This window comes from Cyprinodon tularosa, unplaced genomic scaffold (assembly GCF_016077235.1).
Source record: "Cyprinodon tularosa strain WSP-4 unplaced genomic scaffold, ASM1607723v1 ctg10, whole genome shotgun sequence".
Lineage (NCBI taxonomy): Eukaryota > Metazoa > Chordata > Actinopteri > Cyprinodontiformes > Cyprinodontidae > Cyprinodon > Cyprinodon tularosa.
In genome coordinates, this window is record NW_024037782.1 from 1472861 (window position 1) to 1498330 (window position 25470).

The 25470-nt window shown below is 37.6% G+C and overlaps 2 protein-coding genes across 3 annotated transcripts; one reads left to right on the forward strand and one right to left on the reverse strand.

Moving 5' to 3' along the window:
* Nucleotides 1–612: 612 nt before the first annotated feature.
* mars1 (methionyl-tRNA synthetase 1) lies at nucleotides 613–24567 on the reverse strand. Of its 2 annotated transcripts, XM_038296183.1 has the most exons (22): nucleotides 24311–24567; nucleotides 22873–22963; nucleotides 20482–20560; nucleotides 20237–20368; nucleotides 18914–18989; nucleotides 18600–18775; nucleotides 18105–18214; nucleotides 17819–17935; nucleotides 17533–17736; nucleotides 14814–15015; nucleotides 8853–8927; nucleotides 8125–8295; nucleotides 7534–7629; nucleotides 6739–6856; nucleotides 6426–6639; nucleotides 4259–4390; nucleotides 4054–4158; nucleotides 2828–3023; nucleotides 2153–2224; nucleotides 1851–1877; nucleotides 1478–1600; nucleotides 613–1159 (listed from the first exon to the last, which is right to left on the reverse strand). In XM_038296183.1, the coding sequence occupies exons 1-22, from the start codon at nucleotides 24414–24416 to the stop codon at nucleotides 1010–1012; spliced, it is 2772 nt and encodes a 923-aa protein (XP_038152111.1). In that variant the 5' UTR covers nucleotides 24417–24567; the 3' UTR covers nucleotides 613–1009. The 2 variants fall into 2 exon arrangements, with proteins under 2 accessions (XP_038152111.1, XP_038152029.1); XM_038296101.1 differs by lacking the exons at nucleotides 1851–1877; nucleotides 24311–24567 and having other exon boundaries at nucleotides 22873–23009.
* LOC119790643 (piggyBac transposable element-derived protein 3-like) lies at nucleotides 10508–13543 on the forward strand. The gene is made up of 4 exons (XM_038296301.1): nucleotides 10508–10729; nucleotides 11139–11366; nucleotides 11469–12292; nucleotides 12528–13543. The coding sequence occupies exons 1-4, from the start codon at nucleotides 10672–10674 to the stop codon at nucleotides 13290–13292; spliced, it is 1875 nt and encodes a 624-aa protein (XP_038152229.1). The 5' UTR covers nucleotides 10508–10671; the 3' UTR covers nucleotides 13293–13543.
* Nucleotides 24568–25470: the final 903 nt, after the last annotated feature.

The following is a 25470-nucleotide window of genomic DNA, read 5'->3' on the forward strand; positions in this document are numbered from 1 at the left end:
GTGTTAAGGCTTGAGCGAACGTCAGTGTCATCTTATTCCCACCATACTGCAATAAAATTGTAACTCCCCAATTTTAAGGGCTACAATCAGGCTCACAGAGATTATTTGCCCCATTTTTTTGGGAGAGTTTCGGAGCTCAGGAAAGTTTAGAAAGTGCCCAGTGCAGTGTGAGTATGAGATTTTTTAAAAGAAAAATAAAATACCTTTTTTTAACTTTGTATAACCCATGGCTCATTTGTTCTTGTATTTAGATAAAACAAGTAACCTGCCTATCATTTTAATGCTGAGCTTTTCTATTATGGGAATCTGAGGCAGAAATGTTTATTAGTTCTTCTACTCTGATTTACTATTTTTATATAAACTGTAATATACTCTTAAATACAATTGTACTGTTATGGCTTGTGCTGTATTATTCAAACATACTGTTTATTTCTTATTGTAGTAAAAATTATTTGTAATTCCTAAATATGCATGGATTTTATCACTCATGGCATACAATTCTTTTTTTTATTGTAATTACAAATTTGCAATAAAAATGTAATCAAACTCTTGCATTTTTTTTCTTTGTCAAACCTGTTTTTGTTTAAACACAAATCAAGGCAACAAAGGCAATTTCCTTTGCTTTATCAGTTTATTTTATGAAATCAAATGGATATTTGCACAAAGATTTTTTTCCCCCAGAGGATATAAAAACCATCTGAATACATACAAACATGCCCTCCAAATTCTAATATCAAATGCTGACTTGAACACAGGGAGAGTATAAAAATCAGTGTCTCTTGGTGTAGGGATTTGGAGAAATCCTCCCTTTCTGTATCTGTATTCATTTGACTGTCTCTTTGTGCGTTTTCATTTCCCCGCCGGCCAATCCAGCATTTCATTAGTCCTCGGTGCCAACACCACATTGTCTTAGATCCTGTTACGGCTTAGCCTTAAGCTAATACCCTCATCTGTACATCTTGTTTCCATTCTCCCTTCCACTGACTAACCTTCATTTCGCTTTTCTTTCTTACTTCTTCTTGCCTTTCTGAGCTGCAGGTTCAGGGCTCTTCCCTTCAGCAAGAGCCAGTTGTTTCTTAAGATCTAAAAGTTTGGAAACCTCTGCTGCGATCACATCCTTCTCTGCTTTCTGGGATTTGAGCGCTCGTACCTTGTCGCCCTGTAATAAATAAAAAATCATCTTCGTTAGAAAAAGTAAATGTCTTGCAATTAAAACCATTGGTTTAGAAAGGACTTTTGAATATCAAATTAAGAGGTTCCTTAATTTTTTTTTAAATAAAACATTTCATAACTGTAATAGGAAAAATACAAGCGGTCCTAAACAGAAATGCTAATAAATGTTACCGTTGAATGTGTATCACACATGAACAACAGAACTTTCTAATCAAGACAGGAAAACAAAAATAAAAAAAGGAATATTGGAAAAACTATTTCGGACCTAGTTTAATAAGATTTAGCTACATGCTAGCAATCTAACCTGTTCCGCTACAGCTTTTGCAAGCTGCTTAGCCTTCTCTGGGTCCGCTCCGACCCCCGTTTTTACTTCAGCAACAGCGGGAGGAGCGGGAACAACAGCGGGCTGCTGACTGCTGGCAGTGATCTGAAAGTGTAAACAGATGAAGACGTGAGGCAGGTGTTTCAGTGGTTATTTATCCTGATTTGTTTTTGCAATTACTCAAACGCGTTTGTAAGATTCTGCGATTTGTAAGCTGGCAAACGGCAAATCAAACCAAGATTAGTAAAAATTCAAAACATTAAATTAGCTGCAACTGTTAATGGCATTTACTAATCTAAAATGACAAGCAGCACCAGTGTGGACCCACTCTTCACAAACAAACGCCACTCAATACCTTCTTATTAGATGGTTCGTCTTCTGGCTGGAGGCAAGGATTAACAAGGATTATTTTTATCTATATGATGGATGCACCATTCATAATTTATGCATTTTAGACACATTTTCTCCCCATCTTGTTTAAAAAAAAAAAAAATCCACCTCAATTATGAGTCAATTCTAATCCATGATGACAGTCTGAGAACAGCTACACGTTTTATATTTTTATTTCACTTTTCATAAATGATAATGAATCTAAATCAACAGATAACCAGACTAGGCTCATGCGCAGACCATTAGGCATCATAAACGTCAAATTACCTGCTGTCCACCAAACCTCTTCTTCAAAGCTTCGATCTGATCCGCCTCCAGTTTCTGGAATAACGGACTGACCTGGGAATAAAAAAGATTGGGAAACAGGGAAGGTAGTGAGAGACGAACATTAAAACCGATACATATGCAGGAATTTAAAAAAAAGGCATTGAGCCCAAGGCTAACAGAGCTCATCTTTGAATAAAGTGGATTACGCAAGAAAGTCAATAATTTCCAGAGAGATTTTTTATGTAAGTTTTAGGTCATACTTAATGAAATACTGCACTACAATGAAGGAGTGTCTACATAAGCTTTTTATGCTCTTGTCTTTCTCATACTCATTTCTCACCAGACATGCCAGCCTAAGTGTTTGAATGAAGCATGTGCAGGCTGCTCAGACAAGATACCACAATTAGTGATATCTTGCTTCTCAAATGGCCTGAGAGAAATGTGTTGTTTGCTGGTAGTTGAAGGCCTCCTCACACTGCCTAACCCATTATTCAAAAGTTTGTGTGTGTGTGTGAGTTGGTGTGTGTTCACAAATCTGCAACACTCTCGACAGTCCTGAAATCGTGACAGACTGTTGCGTTCTCATTGTATCACCCTGCTTCGACAGTACAGCAGGTTTGTGTGTCTGCACAGGTGCCACTCGTGTTTTTTCGCATTAGTGGAGGTCATACTCACGGTGCCGATGCGGTGACCCGCTCTCAGGGCGCACACGAAGGAGCCGGGGCCTAGCAGCATGGTATTGATGCAAGACTGAGGAGCGTTGAGCTGATCCCTGATAGTCTGGCTGACCGCTGGCATGTAAGGCAGGAGCATAACCGACAGCAAGCAGGAGATATTCACAGAAACCCCCGTCACGGTGCCGGCGCGCCGCCTGAAAACAACAAACCATTCACATCAGCTAATCAAACACATCGGGAAAATGAAGACAGGCTGAGCTACAGTTTGAGATTCTGAACATAGACACGCCGAATAAAAAAATTTTTTTTTTTTTTTTAAACAGAACCAAATTACCTTATCTAAATAATAAAGAACTTAAAATCATTTAATAATCACTCATTAAATCTGAAAGAAATATACATAAAAGCAAGCCTTGGCCTTTATAAACCATTTTTTTATTTATTCCGGTCTTCATAGAGTAACACTTTTGCATATTGACTGAGGTTTTAGAACTGCTTTATCCTAATCAGTCGTACCTTTAGTAACCATATTGGCAGTAACGGATGTTTTTCTAAGATTTAAGTAAATCCGAGCTGGGCAAAGGTTGGGGGACTGCCAAGAGGCCAGCAGCAACAACAAAGGAGCTGCAGAAATCTCCAACATTAACTAATTATGCTAAACGTGACATCAGTCTGCTGTTCTAAGGATATGTCCATATAAATATATATTAAAATAAGAGTCTCATGGTTCGAAGGAAGAAAACCCCAACATTTGTTGACAATTTAAAAAATAAATTAAGCATATAAACTACTTTGGTGGTGTCATTATTATCAAGAATTACTTGTATTTCAATGGAATCACTTATTTGTTTTTTGTTTTTTTTAAGAATGACATAATTATAACCAAAAATGTATAACTAACTTAAAACCTTCAGAGCTTTGCTGGAAACGGAAGAGTTCAAATTCTGTTCTCTTCCTTTTTGCACTTATCAATAAAAAGGCTAAAACCAAATGAAGATTTTCTACATTTTTAAGCGCATGGAGCAAAATCTGAGCAGAAATCTAAACTGTGGGATGCAAAAGGACTCCTACCAAAGAAGACCTAATGTTGAAATTGAATTGGACGGCGCTTTCCTATATTTGTTGCACAAAAAAGAACACTTTTTTTATGTTTTATTGTTGATCTATAAAAATCATTATATTGTAGCCAGAAAGAAATTATCATCTCATTACTTTCCATCTTACCTTTCTGACTCTCCTCCCTTTATTTTCTTCCAAGGCTCATTGACTTGAATGTATTGGTTACCATGGCGAGAAATGTTCAGGATGTGTTTCAGGGCATCGCGGATCCTGGTGAAATATTTTAAACAAAGAGTGAATACCCGTATTAACACAGCGCTCTAAAACATTTTCCAAACTAGATGAGTTCTGCTTTATTTAAACATCTTACTTGACTTTGTCCATCAGCTGGATGTATTGCTGTAACTCCCAGCCCACCACAGCCAGGAGCTTCTTGTCTTCCTGCTGTAGCTCCATTTCAGGCACACATCCTCCAAAGAACTTGGTCACAAACATGCCAGCCCTGAGAGAGACAGGACGTTTGTTCAGAACATATTAAACATAGTAGGAAAAAAAAAAAGAGAAAAGGACCAGAATGAAAAATGAACATAAAAACCTTGAGAGGAAAAAAAAAAAGAGGTAAGGGTGAAACCATTGAAGGACATGCTGCTTGACTTGCTAACTGTGTATAAATTATACATTTTGCTGTCATATCAACCACACTGCCTTGCTGGATTTAGCATACTGCCTGAATCAAGTCATATTTGTAGCATTTTTTTAAAGTTTCATGTGTAGTTTATTTTTTTTTTTCCCTTTTTGGTGTGATGCAACACTGTGTTTAATATTTAACATATCTAAACCGGCCTTTTAGACCAGAAACAAGGGCTCTGTGGTTTTAGTAAACTGTGGTTTTAATGCCAAAGAAATGCCTTTTCCATTTATTTATTGAAACTGTTTTAACTATAACTCTTGCATACATTATCTCCCCATTTTTATTTTTTTGCCAGACTGTGCCCTAAAATCTTATAAAACAGATCAAATTGCAGCCCTGATTATTTAGCAATCTGAGTCTAAACTGTACAAAATGATGTAGTGACTCCGAGATTGGATCAGGAAAGGTCAGAAATTCAGTTCTGAATTAGCAGAACTCTTTCCACCTAAGGCAGGATGCAATCTACAAGATATTTTTCAACCAATTAGACATTAACATTGCTGCCCGTAACTAATTTTGAAGATCAAGGTACTCTGAAAAAAAAAGCTGCTGAGAAATATCTTTGAAGTGGGATTTAACATGGATCTTTTAAAAAACATTTGAGGCGATGCAATTAGGGCTAAATGACGCCATCCAAAATGAATTTAGAAACCTGGGGTACACATCTTGTAATAGTGACTGATGTAACAGATTTTTTTCCAAAGAGTACAGCGCAAGTTGTTAATTGGACTTGATGACAGTATTGCTGCATGTTTACTTTGAGTGAAACCCTTATAGGGAGAGTGAGCAACTTGAGATGCATTGCCCCAGTTTTCCTCTAAGCAGTGAAGTAAAACTACTAAAGTGAAAAAGAGCTTTGTGTAACTCATCAAAGTTTTACACATATACCAACCAACAACAACCAAAACCTGCAATTTATGTTATGAGAGCTTAAAGTGGGTTGGAGAGCGGTGTACTTGGTGGCACTGTGGCCTAGCAGTGCCAAGGTCCTGATTTATAACTCTCAGCCTGTGTTTGAATTCTTCCCTACTCATGTGGTGATTTGGTTCCTAGTCCAAAAACAACCATTAGGTTTATTTGTCTCCCTAAATTATCATTTAATATGAATGTTCAAGTAGGTAACAAACTGGTGACCTATGGAGGGTGTTTAAGCTAAACCAATCCATTGTAGGTTAAGCTAATTTTCTCAGTCTCTGACCTTCTAAATAGTGAATCTCTGCCAAAATTTTATGTATTCAACTGTTCTTTTTTTAGTTAAGTGTAAAAATTTATTTATTCTCCTACTGTATGCTTATGCACATCCTTGCTCTGTTCTGCAATTAAGAATTGGACGTTAAAACTACATTTACGTTTTAATGAATGCCACCTCTTTTCTGCCCCAAAACTTGCTGTTAACTTGTCAAAGCCTTTTATATTATATCATACATTGTATTTTATTGTTATTTATATGCTCTGCAATAAGGATTAAATATTTTTTGATGTGCTAATGAAATACAAACACTAATTCTTCGACTCTTTTTCTGCATTCCTATAGTGAAATCCTTCAATGATAATTTGCATTATGTAGCTTTTGAATGCAACAGTTGGGTCAAAAAGAGGCTGAATAATTGTGTGAGCTGTAACATGGAAATCTGTAAACTATGTATCCTTTTTCTTTCATTTCAGTTACACAAGTTATTGTGTGTCATACAAACATAAAAAACACATTTGTAACTTAAGCTTTATTTAAAAAAAAAAAAGCTTCTGCATCACAGAATATCTAGATGAACATTAGTTCTGCAGCTCTCTGAAAGATTGTTCTGTTTTCAGTTTTAAAGAGATCCTTGTTAAAGTTTTTCGTCATTACCTGTTGATGAAGTTTCCCAGATTGTTAAGCAGCTCAGAGTTGTTTTTTAAAGCCATATCAGCCCAAGAAAAAGCAGAATCTTGTCCTTCTGGACGGACGTACAGCAGGTAGAACCGCCATACATCTGAGGGGATGCCCGTGTCCTTTGCCATGTCTCCAAACACACCAACACCCCTGCTCTTAGAGAACTTGGTGTCCTCGTAATTAAGATATTCTGAGGAATTAAAGTAGGAGGAGGAAGTCAGCCATTTATGTAAATAACATTAGCAAATAAATTATTGGATGAACCTGATCAGAGATGGGAAGTGCTCACCAGTGGCAACTAGGTGGTTAACCAGAGTGTAGTTGTCCTGGGCTCCCAGAAGGGAGCAGGGAAACACCACACTGTGGAATGGCACATTGTCCTTTGCCATAAAGTTATACAGCTCCACCTGGTGGTAGAGACAACACTGCGTCTTAAGGATGACATCATATTAGATCACCATGAGATCATCCAGTTCAAAGAGGACTTATCTAACCCCCGCACCTACAGGCTAACACACTCACTCTAGAGCCTCAATCCCAGGGTTTTACATGAGGAGGGATGAGATGAATCAAAGAGGTTTAAAAGGGACAGAATGTCACAGTACAGGTCAGTTCAGTGTACTGGTGTCCATGTAATTACGTCAACATGTCAGTTTCCCCAATTGGTTAATGTGTGAGGAAGATAAGTGAGTCATGAGCTTAATATATGATTTTTATTCTGCAGAGAAAATGTCAAGTTATTCTGGGCCACTTCACGAATAAGACAAAAATAAAACCTCAAATAGATTGTAGATGCCAATAGTCACTCACAAGTGGAAGTTTTTTTTTTATCGACATTGAGCTCATTGATTTTACAAAGCAAGTGCCTATATGTGATTGGGAATCTTCTGGATACAAATGACCTCAATATCTGCTAAACCTCAGGGTTTAGTTGGTAACTCCATGTCCCACAGATGGGGACAAAAAAAAAACCCACATGGGGAAATGCAAAATACAACTGGGTCTACTCTAGGTGGAAACGAGGACAAATATCTGTGTCAAGATTGTGCATTAGTCCTTTGTAGGGCTCAGTAGAGCCTGGTACCTGATGCGGATTTTTCCACCACTTTTCCCAATCGCTGGTGTAGTTGGCAGTAATAGACAGGTAGCCAATAGGGGCGTCAAACCACACGTAGAACACCTGCAGAAGAACAAAGACATACATTTATGGTTAGAGTAAAGAAGAAAATTCTGAATATCATTTTAAATTAGGGTAAATAATCTTTTAGTGATTGTGCAAGATCCAGATTAATCTGAACTTCAAGATAATTCATTAAAACATTCATGTGAGAATATATTTCAGATCTCTTTTCTTACCAAAGAAACATCTATGACTTGACTGAGAGCTAAATAAGTTAAGCTCAAATATAGACAGTACTTCCTAAATAGCTGATGCAATTTCAAACTCCATACCATCCTTTGCAAAATCATAGTTTAGTTTCAAAAATCTAAGAATACTTAGCAGAAGGAATTAACGTCTTTTAGATTTTTCAATTTCTCAAACAAATAAAACACAATCTGTGAAAACCAACCATATATGATGAATCCAGTAACATCAAAAAGAAAAGAGACGCTTTTCTGCCCATCTGCACACTGAGCTTTGTTGCTGTATTTTACTGAAAATATCAAAGCAAACCTTCTCTTTAAAGTCAGGGTGAGGTACTGGCGTTCCCCACTGCAAGTCCCTGGTGATGCAGCGAGGCTTGAGTCCATCTCTTAGCCAGGAGCGAGTTATTTGTTTGGCGTTTGCTGTCCAGTCTCCTGAGCTGGTTGATTTCTCCAACCACTGCTCCAGTTGAGTTTCAAGCTGCATTAAAAGGCAAGAAAACAAGAAAAAAATAAAATATAAATAATAAATATCCACACATCCATGCATTTTCTGACACGCTTAATCCCAAGTAGGATCGCGAAGGGTGCTGGTGCCCATCGCCAGCTGTCTACAGGCGAGATGCGGGGTACACCCTGGACAGGTCGCCAGTCCATCGCAGGGCAACACAGAGACAAACAACCATTCACATACACACTCACACCTAAGGAGAATTTAGAGAAGCCAATTAACCTAACAGTCATGTTCTTGGACTGTGGGAGGAAGCCGGAGTACCCGCAGAGAACCCACTCATGCTCAGGGAGAACAGGCAAACTCCATGCAGAAAGACCCCAGGCCAGGAATCGAATCCACGACCTTCTTGCTGCAAGGCAGCAGTGCTACCCACTGCTCCACTGAGCAGCCCCGAAAAAAATAAATAAAAATTTTTTAACTTTATAGTAGAGCTTTTGAAAATGAACAGGTGTTTTTAAAACATTTCCACAGAAAAAACAAACTTAAACAAAAGGGAGCATTGTAAAGCAAAGCTTAAACGTTACCTTTGGCAGGTCCAAGAAAAGATGTTTGGAAGAGCGGATTACTGGAGTCTGCTTGCAGACTTTACACTGAGGTTCCTGAAACAACATCAATTTACAAATTACTGAATTGTAGACTTAAAAATATATTTTTTTTCCAAATTGTGGATCATGGATTATTTATGGATCAAGGTAACAAGAGGCCTTTTAAAAAAGGTCCAGATCACAGGCAGGTCTGAAGTGATAGCAATAACAGGTCACGGCAATATAACATTTACAGAAAAACATCTCCATAAAATTAAAAATAAATACAGCAAAGACTCCTAACATTTCTCCACCAACAGGCGTATGGAAAAAATATATGAATGTAAAACACTTCGGCTGATAACTTCTTAATTCAGTGAGGCAAAACCAGATTATCCTTCCAATTCCTAATGTATTATTTGTAAGAAAAAAGTAAAAAGATATGTAGGAACAAGTTGAGCTTAAAATAAGTTCGAGTGATCAAGCTTCCAGTAAAATTAAAGGTGTTAAATAAAAAGACTGAACTTCATTTACTCACGAAAAAAAAAAAAAAAAAAAGTCTCATTTTCAACAAAGGCTGAGTCAACTAAAATCTGGACAACTCAAAAGTTTCCAGCCACCACAGCAGGTGTGATCTTACATATCGGCGTGCAAACCTGGTCGGCACAATTTTGGTTGTTACAATAATGAGTTATGAATGAATGAGTTCTCTTGAGTTGAATTGAATAGAATGAATATTTTGTAGGAATTAAAGGAACAGCTCTAGATTGGTTTAAATCTTATCTATCTGACCAATTTCAGTTTGTTCACGTTAATGGTAAATCTTCCTCGTACTCCAGGGTTACCTGTGGAGCACCACAGGGATCAGTGCTAAGACCAATTCTCTTTACTATATATGCTCCCAATCGGTAGAACTGTTAGATAAATCTATACTTCCAGTCATCTTGCTCACAGCTAGACAATACATAGCACAGAGAGGACACGATGAGTCACAGGAATGAAGTAACAGAGGATAATTCAGGGAAATCCTTGAAACTTTTGTAAATCATGGTGCAGCTGTTCAACACAGACTAACATCCATTCATAATGCAAAGTACACAACAAAGACGGTGGTCCGCGTATTGGAACACCATGGCCTAGACTATAAAACAACCTTATAGGCCGGGCATATGAATGAGCTGATGAGTGGTAAGCATTCAGGGGTCCAGGCGAGAATCGGAGAACAAGCAAAATTTGAATTTTACATCCACTGCAGTGCCCACTGCCTTAATTTAGTGCTAGTTGATTCTGTCAAAGCAGTACCAGAAGCAGAGGAATTCTTTGGGTTGTTTCAGAGTCTTTATGTTTTCACTTCTGACTCATATGTGCACGCCAAATGGCTGGCTGTACAAACTGAAATGTATGGCGTCACAAGAGAGTTCCAAAAACTGTGAGACACACGATAGGCTTGTCCGTTCATAGCCCTATGTAACATAATGGATTGTCTGCCCTCAGACATGTCCTACAGATGTTATTCAAAGACCAACTGTGAGCTGATGAGTTAACCCCAAGAGTGATGCATTTTTAAAAGACACAACTGTTTGAATTTGGTCGTCTTTGTGATGCCAATGTCGAGGATCTGGGACCTGAACTCCATAAGTTCAGAAGACTTTTAACCTCCTGAGACCCCGCATCCTCATATGAGGACATTACATTTTTGCTGTTCTGCCCCATGATACTTAATTTGTAAGAATTTTGACCAATTGTCCTCATCTGGGGGCCCTGCCTGCACCACCTAGTGGTCTCATAATGAAATTACACTCATTTGAAAAAAACCAGCATGGCAGGAATGACAGCGAAAGTCTTCTACGGCAGCTCCCGACAGAAACATGGACAAGGTAAAAATCCTAATCGAATTTTATGATTGAAACTAGTTTTTTTATGCACAACAATGTCTCTAGCTTCACATAGCATGCTTATTTGATATATTTGAGTAATATTAGCAAGCTACAATGTCTGTAAACATGACGTACTTATTTGAGGACATCAGGTCTAGCTTCAGTGCAAAAACGTAAAATTTTTCCAAGAGCATTTGTGTTTACTTCTAGTCAAAATGTCTAATTTCGAGTCAAAATAAGTCTTATTACACTTAAAATAAGACTCATCCTCCAAAAAGTAACGTGTTTTTAGACAATCAGCACTTGTTTCAACGAACTTTCACTAAAAAATAAGTAGAATAATTTGCCAGTGGAGCAAGTTTTTATTTCCTATTACAAGGAAATAGATTGTGCATTTTTATCATTACAGGGAGAATGTCCTTTTCGAGAACTGAACGATTGCTAAAAGCAATCGAAAATGACTCTGAGATTGAAGATTTGTCAGGTGGTGAAGAGGATGAAATCGCTCCATGTGAAGCAACTCTGGAGCAACCTGATAATTCTGATTCTGATTATCAACCTGATTCTGCTGACATAAGTGAAGATACTGACAGCGATGCGAGTGAGCCACAACATAAACAGCATCTTGAGAATGATGGTGAGACATAACCTAATTCCCATGTTTTTGCTCTGTAGCACTTTATTTCGTTCAAAATGTTGAGTATTTTGCAAATAAAATGTATTGTATTTTTATTATAAGAACCTGACCAGGATGTGCAAGGTAGCAGGCCAGGACCAAGAAATGGAAATAGAGAGTACTGGAAGTCTGCTCCATTCAACCCTGTCTTAGTCCCATTTCAAGGATCTGATGAACAACAAGACGAGAGAGCAGACATGTCGCCGGTGCAGTACATGGAACAGTACGTTGACATAGAACTGATGAAAGTCCTTGCCGACTGTACAAATTCTATGTCATTAGCTAAAAGTGGGAGATCTCTCAACACATCGGTTGAAGAGATGTACCACTTTTTTGGAGCATCCATCTTGATGTCCTGCATCCCTTACCCACAAATCCGCATGTTCTGGTCCACTAACCTGAAAATCCCTGCCATTAGTGACACAATGAGACGCGACCGATTCTTCAAGCTGAGGAGCCATCTGAAGGTGGTAATTGATGACGACATTCCTGATGACAGGAAAAAAGACAAATTCTGGAAGGTGAGGCCTTTCATGAATCGCATACTCAAAGGCTGCCATGTTCAGGCCCGACCAGAATCCGTCTCAATAGATGAACAGATGATACCATTCACTGGAGCCTGTCCGTTCCGCCAGTATGTGCCGCTAAAGCCAAATCCAGTTGGCATGAAGAATTTTGTCCTGGCAACAGCAGATGGCGTCGTTCTCGACTTTGAAGTTTACCAAGGTTCAAAGGCACTGGCTGCACAGGTGCTGGATGGAGAAGGATTGGGTTTGGGAGCCCTGGTCCTCAAACGCCTGACAAAAACAGTACATCCTGGTACAAAGGTGTACTGCGATAGGTTCTTCACCACCACATCAGCTGCGGAATCCATGCTGGAGAAGCAGGTATATATTTTATATAGTTTCCCAAGTACTGTTCAGTTTGTTATTATTGTTTTTTGCTTTTTCGGTTTCACAGCAGCAAATGATAACATTCATCAATCTGTGTCCATCTGTTGGTTAATTGTTGTGTCAGTCTGGTTCAGGGTGCAGGCTTACCCTGTTTTCTGTCAAGATGGCTGCCATAAAAAAATTTCCTTGCTACATCACTTTGAGATTATCTAATTGGTTTTGTTTTTAGGTGTACCTAACTGGTACAGTCATGAAGAACAGGATCCCAAAAGCAATGCAGAAGCTTCCAAGTGACAAGATCATGAAGCAGCAAGGCAGAGGTACCTCCGCATCAGTTGTCAGGGGAGATGGGAAACTGAATGTTGTGAAATGGTTTGACAACAAGCCGGTCCTGATGCTCTCTGCTGTCCACGCTAAGGAGCCAGAGGATACCTGCCAGCGGTGGTCCAAGAAGGACAAATGCTACTTAACCATCAGACGACCAAATATTGTACAGGAGTACAATGCAAAGATGGGTGGGGTCGACTTATCAGACAGAATGATGAGCTACTACAGGATGAGCGTGCGAACTAAGAAGTGGACAATTCGCATGCTTATGCACTTTATGGATCTTGCTCTGGCCAACAGCTGGCTGCTGTATCGCAGAGATCATCAAGAACAGGGTACCCCAAGAAAGGCTATCTTGACGTTCCTCGCGTTCCGCATGGACGTGGCTCAGGTATTCCTCAACAAGTGTGATGTCACACATGCAGAGGAAGAGAGTGCATGCTGTCCACAACCTGGCCAACGAGCCCTGGTCACGCCAATCCCCCACATCTCAGTGCGCACAACTTCTGCTGCTCATCTGCCGGAAGTTGCTGATCTCAAGAACCCAATGCGTTGCAGACAACAAGGCTGCGCTGGGAAATCCCGTGTACGCTGTCTGACATGCAATGTGTTCCTTTGCCTGCAAAGTCGGCGCAACTGCTATGAAGCCTTTCACGGAGGCCAGTAGGACTACTTGAATACTTGAATGTTTGTTTGTTTGCGTTTACTATGACACGTTCATAATGATGTTCATAAACGTTGCACTTTTCCATGCAAAGCCTTTCACAGAGGCAAGCAGAAATACTTGAATGTTTGAGTTTACTATGACATGTTCATAATGAAGTTCATAAACTTTGCACTTTTCCATGCAAAAGCTGCACTTTTATTTGCACTTTTGTGTTTGTTGGCAATATAAAATAAACTTTTGTACTTTATTAACCAATGGTGTCTTCATTGTGAAAGTCTGGACAGAAAGCAGCGTAACTGTACATACTGTGAAACACAGATGTAAATAATAACATTGATTGAATGGTCTTATCGTCACACAGATAGACCCAATGTCCTCATATGAGGACATTAGGTTTTGAGATAACCACTTATTGTAGAAAGCTAAAATTTCATTTTTAGGCTAATTGGGTCCTTATGATCCCAAATGGCAAGGAAAAAATGTATATGCAAAAACAGACCCACTGTCCTCATATGAGGGCATTGGTTTTGACATAGTTCAAGAGCACATAGAAAGCTAAAATTTAATTTCAACTAAAATTAGGTCATACTGATCCCAAATAGTAAGGAGACATAAAAAATGCACATCAAACAAAAGCCCAGGTCTCAAGAGAAAAATAAAGAGTCATGAGACTGGAAACCCTTCTGATACAGTGGAGTTGATCAATTTCATTGAACCCTTCAAATAAGTATTCTACAAGCTCTATAGACTGTGCAAATTCGCTGTTGCAAGGAGTTTTTCCAAACTAAAATGAGTGAAAATCTACCTCCGGTCCACCATTACTGATGAACGTCTTAGCAGTTTAGGGATGCTAAGCATTGAATCCAGAAGGGCAAAGGCTGTGGACCTTGATGCATTTGTGGACTATTTTGCAAGAAACCACAAACGCAGAGCACTTTTATTGTAGTGTTACAGGATTTGGTGTTGCCTTTGCAAAAGCATGAGAAACTGCTGAATTGAAAATGTGATTGTAGGTCACATTTTCAGTACATGTACAACAACAAACATATACCTACACAGATTTTACAATATTAATACATCAAAGTTAAAGGAGTGTTAGTCTACAAAAACTGTTTGTGAAGGTTTATTCTTCTCATGTGCAATATGTGAAATAGTTTGAATAGAAATAATTGTTTCATTGGTGCTATAAATAAACAAAAATGTAAAAAAAAAAAAAAAAAACTTCCTTTTTTTCCATTGTTCTTTCTGTGCCCCCATAAAAAAAACAATGGCCCCACCTTGCCCTCTGGAAATATTTTCCTAGAACCGCCGCTGCTCAAGAGCTTTTGAACTTAGGCTCAATCAATTTAAAGTTTATTGAACCTAATTTTTGAAAAGGACCCCAGAGCTGAAAGGGTTAAAAAAAGATTTTGTTGCTCTGACTGTAAACTTTTGTTTTGCTTGTTCATGAAACACACACTCACAAAAAAAAGGTAATTTTTGACTGAACCTTCCAGAAGCCCCTCAGATACACAAACTCACCCTAAGCTCCACGGCATTGATGAGCCGCCCACACTTGTCACACTGATCGCCTCGAGCCTCTGGATAACTGCAGTGGGGACATATACCTTCCACGAAGCGGTCAGCCAGGAACCGTTGACAGTTTTCACAGCGAAGCTGCTCCACCGTGTCTTCTACAAGGAACCCATTCTTCTGGAGTCGCCAGAAAATATCCTGAGCGATCCTAGAATAAAGGAAACAAAGATGACACTTAAATATTGCCAGTAATGTGGGAATATTGGATGTTTCCCCTCTTTTTTTAAAAGGTAAAGGAGTATTAAATTCCAGGACAACAGGATTTTGAGGGGACAAGTCCACCATCTGCTACTTAAGATACAACATACATTTTAGAACAGACTTATTCCATATTCACTACAGTTGAGAAATTTGCTGCAACTTAAACATTTTTTTTATCTGAATTTACAGGTCAACAAAAAGAAAAAAGACATAAAGCCGCCCATGTAGTGGAATATCAAAGAGGGAAAGTTCAAGTTATTGATGGGCGGGAATAACTCAAAAACACAGTCAAATAGAAGCGATAGTCTGTTTGTGGGCTGGTAGATCTAAAATCTAAAGATAAGCCTCCAGCATTTCTCCTCAAACAAGTGAAAAGTCTTTAATCTTAAGGGCTGTTTTTCTTTCTTAAAAAAAAAAAAAAAAACATGATTTGACTTGTTTGATGCCCTTTTAAGTTGCTTTGTATCAAAAACAAAGGCCTAAAAATAAGACTTCTGTCCGTTAGCATTTTTGGAGTAAAAGCCCTTGGATTTAAGTCTAAGCTTTTTTGGAGCAAAGATGCCTGATGTATGAAAAACCCATAATTTTGAAAGCTACGATGGCACAGAAAATAACGTTTTATATATATATGCAATATTACATGTAAAGAACATACTGTGGCTAAGCATTTAAGAGGAATAAAATGTATAATAAAATGTAAAAAGATCAGCCTTCATAAAATATATGAAGGCTGATCTATGAATCATGGACAAACATTTTTCTTTGGATCCTTTGATGAAAGATTTTCACATGCCTTTCTCATTTATCAATGATCAAATACTGTATGTATGGAAAACATCCTCCCAATGTATAAAATCTTTTCCAAAAGTTCAATGTTTACAAAAACATGGCTTAAAACAAGCTGCATATGAAATGTTTTATTATACATGTTTCACTTGTGACAGATATGTAGATATATTGCACCATTTTGGGATTTTGGCCAATATCCGATATGCCGATATTTTAAAACTCATATTACAATCTGTAAAACACATGTGGAATATCTATCACATGTGGGGCATTTCCCTGCAGGTTCCATGTGTGATAATTACACTGTGTAAAAACAAGTGAAATGGGAGGAAAACTATTTTTTTGACACGTTCTAACCCTGGAAATTTTATCACGTAACACGGGAACAACATGTGGAATAACTTCAATGTTTGGATAATTTTACCCACTTCATTATGACAATATATCCCATCCTAATTTCGATCTTTTCCAAAAAGTATGTTAGAAGTTATGAAAGAAAATGGTATTCACATGAAATATCTTCCATATTTAGAAGATTAACATATATTCCATTAACACAAGGAAATCATACCAAGTGGTATAATATGTTGATCATGTTGAAATGTTTTTGTAAAGCACATTTTTCTGTACATGACATGAGTTTAGCTCAGCTGAATTAAAGATTACAAGTGAAAACCTTTGAGCCACAGTAAGTTGCTGTTCAAATACATTGAAGGATGCTGATGCTTCTTAGGTTTTGTTGAGATTATTTCTGGACCACTTCTCTTGCTGGCTTCCATGTTTGCAGGCTGCTGCTCTTTTGCCAACATAAACTACCAGATGCTGTGCTCCGTTTTGGCTACCCTGGGAATTCTCATAGGATTGGCTCAGGGAAGTAAACATGCCTATGCAATGCACCGCAGTAGACCTGCATCCAACCTCAAGGTATGAAAGGGGAACACCTTGAGTAACACACTCTTCATAGGGAGTACAAAATTGTTATAGGGAATGTTCTTTCCATCATGGGTGACAAAAAATATTGCTTTTGGTTATTATATATATTACATTTCTTAATTACTGCTCCTTCAAAATAAACAATTGAAAAGAAACAGCAAAGACAAACTTAGAACTTTCATATGTTGCAAAAGCTGAAAGAATCAAATAAAATTTCTGGTTAAGAGAAATAAACTTTTGCAGCAGGATGCATAATATTACAGTAATCCTATTAACGTTATGTAATCTTATAATAACTAGAAGTATTCCGATCCTTCCAGTGCATTAATTATCAAATAAGGTCAGGATAGGAATACATAAAAAAATGAAGTTTTGATTGCTGTTGAAAGGCTTCATGTTACTAAATATTTTTTTTCTCATTTATGTTTTTTTTTTTTTATCTTTTAACTTAAAAGTTAAACTAACCCCCCCAAAAAAACTTTTAACATTTAAACAGGTTGGCCTATAGGGGGAAATCTATGCGTTACTCGTTACTGTAAAAATCCTCCCCCTCAAAAGGTCTGCCTGTGGTATAACTACTGGTGTCTCACGCTAATCCCCCACTGCACATCCCTACGCTTAGCCCTGCCAGTCAGCATCTCTTGGTACCGACCACCTTGAAAGGAATTTCCAAGTTTGTCTGGGAGCAGGATTCGGTTTTTCCATGAGGTGAGTCACACTTTAAAGAGCCAAATGAACTTACTCTGTCTGCTTCTCTGTGGTGGTTCTCCCAAAGAAGTCAAAGTCAATCTGGAACCATCTGTAGATGCTGGAGTGAACAGCATGGTACTTGTCACATATCTGCTTCGGCGTCAGTCCCTCCTCTCTGGCCTTGTTCTCGGTAGCTGTTCCATACTCGTCTGTGCCACAGACAAACAACACATTCCAACCCCGCAGGCGGCCATACCTGGGAGACACGGAGGAACGGGTAGTGGTAAGAAAGAAAACGTAAAGAGAGAGAGAAAAAAAGAGGGAATTTAAATTCCTACCTGGAGAAGACATCTGCACTGAGGACACAGCCAATGATGTTACCCAGGTGGGGAACATTGTTGACATATGGCAAGGCGCTGGTGATCAGGACGTTCCTCATGCCCTCCTTTGGCATACTGTTAGGAAAAAAAAGAAAAGAACAGAAACATAAAAAAATGTCAGTTTTCTTCGCTATCTTTAAATGCTCGTTGCAAGAAAACATATCATCCTCTCCTATGGGAAATGAGCCAGCTTGAAACAACACCACCAGCAGAAAACATTCAGTATTGAGCTTACATCACTTACATTGGATGTTGTTTTTCTGTTGTCTGAGAGCAGGCGTTTATATCCTTCCTCCAGGTCAGAGCTGCCGCTTCCATTTCCTCCTCTGAAACAACACGCTCACCTTCTTCAGTCTAACCCAAAAACAGAAATAAACATTACTTATATTGCTATTCTTAATGTACAGAAAGACTGAATCCACATTTTACCATTGCAGGGAGGACTCCCTTTGAATATACAACTGCTTGATTTGGAGCAGACTGAAGCCAGGTTTTGCAGCAGTTTTATCAATAAAACTTAAACCTCTCTTGCCTGCTAATGTTGTTACGCCATATAATACTAATAGTGCAGTTATATATTAAGAGGGTGAAAATAAATTCCCTGTAACCCCACGGTTAGACATTTCCCAACTACTGTAAGCCGTGAAGTTTTTCTAATGTGAAGTTTCTACTTTTCAGTAGAGACACCTAAAGTTTGTTAAAAAAAAAAAAAAAGCCAAAGTGATGATCTTGCCGATACCTCAACAGGGCTGCTGTTGCATGGCTGTGTGTCTCTGCTCTGAGGTGCAGGCTGTCTCTGCATGTAGCTCTTCATGGCCTCCAGGCCTTTTCCCTGCAGCACTTTCTGAGCCGCAGACTGACAACCACTCATGGCAGCAACACGGTCAAACCAGGCCTTCACAAACTTATGATCGCCTGAAAAAGAGAGACAGCAGATGGAAAAGAGGCAATAATATTAAGGATAGGAAAGGGAATTACTTAAACTAAAAAAATGAGGAAATTAAATTATTGTAAAATATTTCATTTGTTTGATAAAAAACAAAGTTAACTTACTCAAAGCCAGAGATGAGTTGAATAAAACAGGGTGTAGTGCACCCCATAATACAATATCAGCAACTGAAACATCTTTCTGTAACACAGGAAAGCTTCATTAACAAAATTTAAGATGACGCAAAATATAGTGTATTAACGGTATCAACAAATAACTGATACTGACAATGAAATTATCATTTATTTAAGAAATGGCTTCATAACCAGTCTAGAAAAATAAAAAATAAGGATACAGGGGAGTCAAAAGGATAGAATTTTTATAAAAATTCCAAAGATTTTATTTGTTTATTAAATCATATCCCTTTCCTTTCAGCCTCAATAAAGCCAAGTGTCCTACAGGCTGCCCAGGCAAAGCAGTGCTGCTGGATGGTCAAATAAAGCTTAGTTCAATCAAACCAACACAAAAAAAATTCATTAGTGTAAACTAAACTGTTTAAACAATATAAAACCATTTTTACAGGTGGGTGAAGTGTGACAGCTTTAACAGCAGTGGAGCCCCAGAGCAGGCTAATGGCATTCATAGGAATTTTCTAATCCCCCTACCAGCCCAGCATTAATATCCACAGTCTGGATATTAATGTTTCCTTTTGCATAAAGGTCAGATTGTCCCAGTTGGAAAAACAACTGCAATGCCCCCAGAAGCCGCAGTTCTTACTGAAACGGTGCAGGTAAAGTAATGTTCAAAATATACAACTGAATATATATTTTTTTCAACATTTTGAATACCTTTCTCTTCATTTCGTGCATTAAAAGCAGTATGCACTTTTTGTTTTTAAAACCAAAAAATGGGGAGTCATTTATTACTAGTTTACTAGTCGTTGCGCCACCACCATTTTCTAACTTTCAAAGACCACACCTGACTTAGAAGAAGCATCAGCTTCAGCTCTAAGCTCCTGCTTTCAAAACAACCCCAACTCAGGATAATTAAAAAAAAAACATTTGGAAAACGATTTATTATCATATTCCACCTCTCAACCATTAATGACAGTAGCATAAAAAACTGTGTGAGAATGTCATAAAAGAAGAACAACAGATCAATCACTAATGGGAAATCTGCTCTCAACATAGCAGCAGCAAGGTACCACACAGGAAAAAAATGCCAGAATTAAATCACCCAAAATAATATAAGAGTAGTACAAAATGTAACACTTTAGTTAAAAAAACCTGATGATAACAGAACGATGAATTCCTATTAAATTGTGTTCAGCCTCTGACATGAACTATTCTGCTTTTGAACGCAACTCTGAGCCTTGCTACTGCTTTAAGAAGGAAGTGGAGGGTTTTCTTTATGATGATCAGTGTCTGATTATATACTTTAAACCGTACCCCAGTTAAATATGACATGTTTCCCTTGCCAAGGCTTTGGTCCAAGACATTTAGAGGACTCTGAAGGACCTTGGACACCTCTGATCCTTTTCCCTGAAGCACGGCCATGTGAAGAGCCCGTAGCAGTGCAGGCTGGGAAATGAAATCACAACAGAAGCTCATTCATTCACAGTTTATAGTCATGTTGAGATGTGTTAAAATGAAAAAAAAAAAAAAAAAGATTTTAAGCAACATAATAAATGTACCTGAAGAACCGTGGCTTCCCACTCAAGCCATTGGTTGCACTGGTCACTGGATTCTGGTCCATTTAACTCAAACAGATATCTGAGTGGGGGGGAGAAAAAAACCAAATCTGTGTGAAACTGGTCTTTCTAGGAAGTGAGATCTTGGACCTCAATTAAACAACCTGTATAAATACAGTTGAAATGAAAATGAAGCACATCAAGCTCATACAGCAATGATATGTAAACGTACGATTGAGATATTTACAATCACTGAATGAAAAGATAACATTTTTCCTCACTAGAATTGTCAATACAAGTTCATTTTTTAAACAGGTCCATTAGAATTATCAAAATTACCTCAACTTTCTAAATTTCAGAAAATAAAAAGCTGTTTTTTTTATTTTCTATTCAAATTTAGAAGTTTAAATAAATTCAAATTACAACAATTTTAAACAATTAATAATATCCTAGAAACTTATATTATAATTTTGTGACTAAATAGGTTGATTTTTAAATAATTTAGGAAACACGAGGCTCTGGATTTATTTAGGGTGGAGCCAAGGCTTCCTAATGGGACAATGGAACAGCCTGAATAAAGCAGCTCAAGATAAGAAGAACAGACCTGTGGGCATCAAAAGTCTGGCTCACTTATTTTTGGTACAATTTCCAGCTCCTTGAAGGCCTAATGTACATCTGTCCAAACTAAAATACATCAGAGTAAATGACGGTTGAATCTCAAGACATTGTTTTCTCTGTCCCAGAGAAGAATACATTTTGGAGGCAAACATGGAGGCCATGAAGAGGTAGACTGACACATAAGCTGGCCTATGATTTGGGCAGATAGGTTTTTTTTTTTTTTTATAGTATAGGAATTGGTTCAAACATACAGGGCTTTACTGATTTATTAGTGCATTTACCAGCCATGCCTTAGGACCACATGAAGTGCATGCATTGCTGCACCCTCTATTTGATCTCTTCTTTAAATTGGGACTTGTGTAACACAGGTTTTATACAGGAATGATTAACTCTAATTTGATGCTTTTTAATGCTCTTTTAATGCCATCAACGGGTACCCATGACTCATATATATATATATATATATATATATATATATATATATATATATATATATATATATATATATATATATATATATAAAGACAGAGCAAACTCCTTTGTCATCTTTACCATCAACAGGCTGCAGCCATGTCCCGAATTCCTCTTTTCCAGCCACTTTTGTTGAAATTTGCATTTTCCCCATTCTCTACCCTTTTCTCCGCTTCGAGCTTCTTTTCCGAACATACGGCTTTACGATCAACCAGAAGCAGTTCTGCGCAAACACGCGCAACCAGTTATATCTGATATAACATATCTGACAAAATAGTTTTTATAAATGTTTTTTTTTCTAAATAAAGCATTTTAAATACCATGATAATCACATTTAATTAATTTTAATGCAAATTAAGGCCTTAATTTTATAAAAATTATAATTTAATGACTTTTAATCATTTTTAATGAACCGTCGAAACCCTGCAGCATTTCTTATCATTGTTTCACTTTTATCACGTAAATGGAGGAAATAAAAGCAAAATCGGCTTCAGAAGTTGGTCGGACATTAAGAATCAGTCAGACTGATGTAAAAATAATCAGCCTTTAAAAAAAATCACTTATCAGTCCAGCTCTACAGCTAGACATCATGTTGTATAGGTCTTTCACTGCAGTACGGATAAAGTAGCCCTCTATTTTGATAAAAAGAGGGCTACTTAAGCAATAGATACTATGTGCAAAATCTGAAGACAATGGCCATACGTTTTGGTGCATAGCATACCAGAAAATTGGAAAGAAAATAGTTACTTGGACTGTAAAGTCCCTTTTATTTAAAGTGGGCTAAATAAAGCCCTAACCTCAGACCCACAGAACATTGGAGGACAGAGCTGAAAAGGAGTTAGCACCAACAAACCAACCTTTTACACCACTTGAATCAGGAGCAATGTGAAGGTGAAAAGCTAAGAAAGTAATCTCAGATTAAAGGCAATTCTGTTCAAATAAAAGGAACAGAAATGTCTGAATTTATGGAATCAATTAAAATGGTGCCACCCATTAAAACTCAATTTAGCAGATACAAATACTTTGGTTATCCTAACGAACCTAAATATGACAGATTCAGTCAGACTGCCAGAAAAAAAAAAGGTATTCATATCAAATTTGGAGTTTTGACTAAAACTGCAATGGTTACCTACAACCCACATGGGATTCACTCCATACTTCAAATTATGTCACTTTTCAATAAAAAAAAGTGAAGTATGTGTTTCATTATAACTGAAAATTTGATCTGCTTACAACAGTTAAACTCAAAGATATCTAGACTGCAGAATAGAAAATAAGCTTGAAGTTTTCCAGCAATTTACTCACCTGCAGATAGTGTTGGAGCTGAAAATGTGCTGTTTGCTTGGCAGGAGAAGGGCGGGCAACGCTGGACGGCTGAGAAAAAGCACCAATTTCTCTGGAATTAGAAAGATAAAAATACCATTCATTCATTTTAAAAAGGGACATACAATTTTTTCCAACAATGGATTCTTACTGCTGATGTGTTGTTGTTAATTTTTTTTTTATTATTTTGTGCAGTTGCTCCAGTTTTTGTGTTCATCATTCATAATTCCTCTTCCTACCAAAGGTTAGGAAGAGTAACTGCAGACTCTTTTTTTATAGTCTCTCGCAATAAAAACTGAAATATAAACAAATATAATCTTGACCTGAAAAAAGCATTCTGCTGCCACCTTACTTAGACTTAACTTTGTTTTTGATCCCCTTGGGATTTACTTAGTACAAACGGGGTTAAAGCAAGTTGCCATTAAAGATAAAAATGCAACAGGCAATATAGCACAAACCGTCCTGGTATATGTTTACTTTAGATATAAAAAATATCTGCACAGTAGAGAGCTAAGGGAAGACTACACAGTAGTTGACTTGGATTATTGCACTTGCACTACAGAGATGCACTGACATAATACATAAGTAAAAATTATACAGACTACACAGCAGTTGGCATCTGTTATTGGACAGTGAGAGAAAAGAATACTGCACATACATTTGCAGATCCCAGCAAAGATTGCAGAGGAAGATTGATCAAACTTTCTTTGCATTGATCTGACAAAATGAAGTATGTATAGTGATGTAAAGTACTACAGGTGGCTGTCAAGATCAGATATATTTTTTTGATATCAGCCAAAAAAGCTATTAACGGGTTATATTGTCCAGCACCTAAAATCTCTGATATGTGCATACTGATGGAAACTCTCTGCTTCTGTCTTAAGTTTCTGTAATTAATTGACTATAACCTATTTTTATCTGTTTTAGTAATATAACTCAATCAAGCCTTTTTCTAATATTCTACATTATAACATAATTAATAAAGCTATTAATACATTATTTAATATGTATCGGAAATGAACAAAATTTTAATCGGAACACCCCTAAAAGTTAAAATAAAAGTAGTTACTGTAGTAAAAGTGGAACCTATTAAGTTATAACTGAATTACTACTAAGAAGTAACACAAAGAGGCCAGGCTGCTCTCTTTGAATAGGACAACTAAAAACAAATAAAGAAGTTATGTGAGTATTTTCTCGCTGCTTCCAGCCAGAGTAACTGTTCATTCATTCTAGAACTGACACACAGTGCTAGCTTCACTGCTAGCTTGGCTCTTTCACTAACAGCTGGCTGTTACCAGGCTCTCGGTTCAGCTTTAATTAGAAAGTCTGCGAATAAAACACCACTCTTATTTTGAGAACGTATTATATCGTTAAAGCGAATTAAAACACGGAGAAAAGAACTATGCTAACCATGCTTTACCTTCGTGGTTGATAAAATGAACGCCGCATTGAACTCCTGTCACTTCCAGAGCGGCTAACACCTTCAGACAATGCGGGTTGCCTTCACTAACAAACAGCTCCATCATGGCGGTGGCAGCTCTTCTTGTTATTAAACTCTTCTCGGGGTTTGTTGTGTCTGTTTTTATTTCTCTCTGAATGAGAAGATGACTCTGGGACTAACTTTGCCGGCGTATGCTGTCCACGCTGATGCAAGCGCTGTTAGATTCACCAGATATGGTGGAAATGTAGTTTTTAGACTGTCAATGCGCCCTACACAGAAACAGAGTCGCTTTTGTCAAAGGACTACATTCCCCACACCCCTTTCTTCTTCTTCTTCTCTTCTATTATGGCGGATCACAAGCAACTTTAAGGTGCATACCGCCACCTACTGTACATGAGTGTGTAGCAGCGTTACTTCACATCTATTAGATTCTATTTTTTAATTTTGTATTCTTAAGATACAAAAACAATGCTTTCCTTAGTTTATGAATATCTGTTATGTTTCCTTCATTTCCTAATATTCCTTTAAGATTCCATTCATGCCCTATACTTCTAACGATTCTCTTTAATTTTTCCCTTTCGTGTTCATATAACTTACAGTTCATCAGTATGTGTTCTACATTTTCTTTTTCACCACATTTCTCACATTTCTCACTATTTTTCCTCCCTATTAAGTAAAGCATGTCATTTAAGTAGGTATGACCTATTCTTAATCTACTAACTATTATTTCTTCTCTTCTGTTTCTTTCATTAATGTTTCGAATTCGAACTGACTTTTGCACTTCATATAATCTTCTTCCTTTCCTATCTTCGTTCCATATTTTTTGCCATTCCTCCATTTCTTTACTTTTAATAAGTGATTTCCCTTCCCCTTTTCCAAAAGGAATTGAAATCGTTATTTCCCCCTCTAAAGCCCTTTTAGCTAATTTATCTGCCTTTTCATTGCCTTTTACTCCTTCATGTGCCGGCACCCAACAAAACCAAACATCAATGCCACCCCTATATAGTCTAAATAAAATATGATGAATTTCTAATACCAAATCTTTTCTATTATTTCCTTCTCCCTTAATACTTTCCACTACTGCTTTAGAGTCTGTGCACACCACCACCCTGATTGGTCGAATCTCCTCCACCCATTGC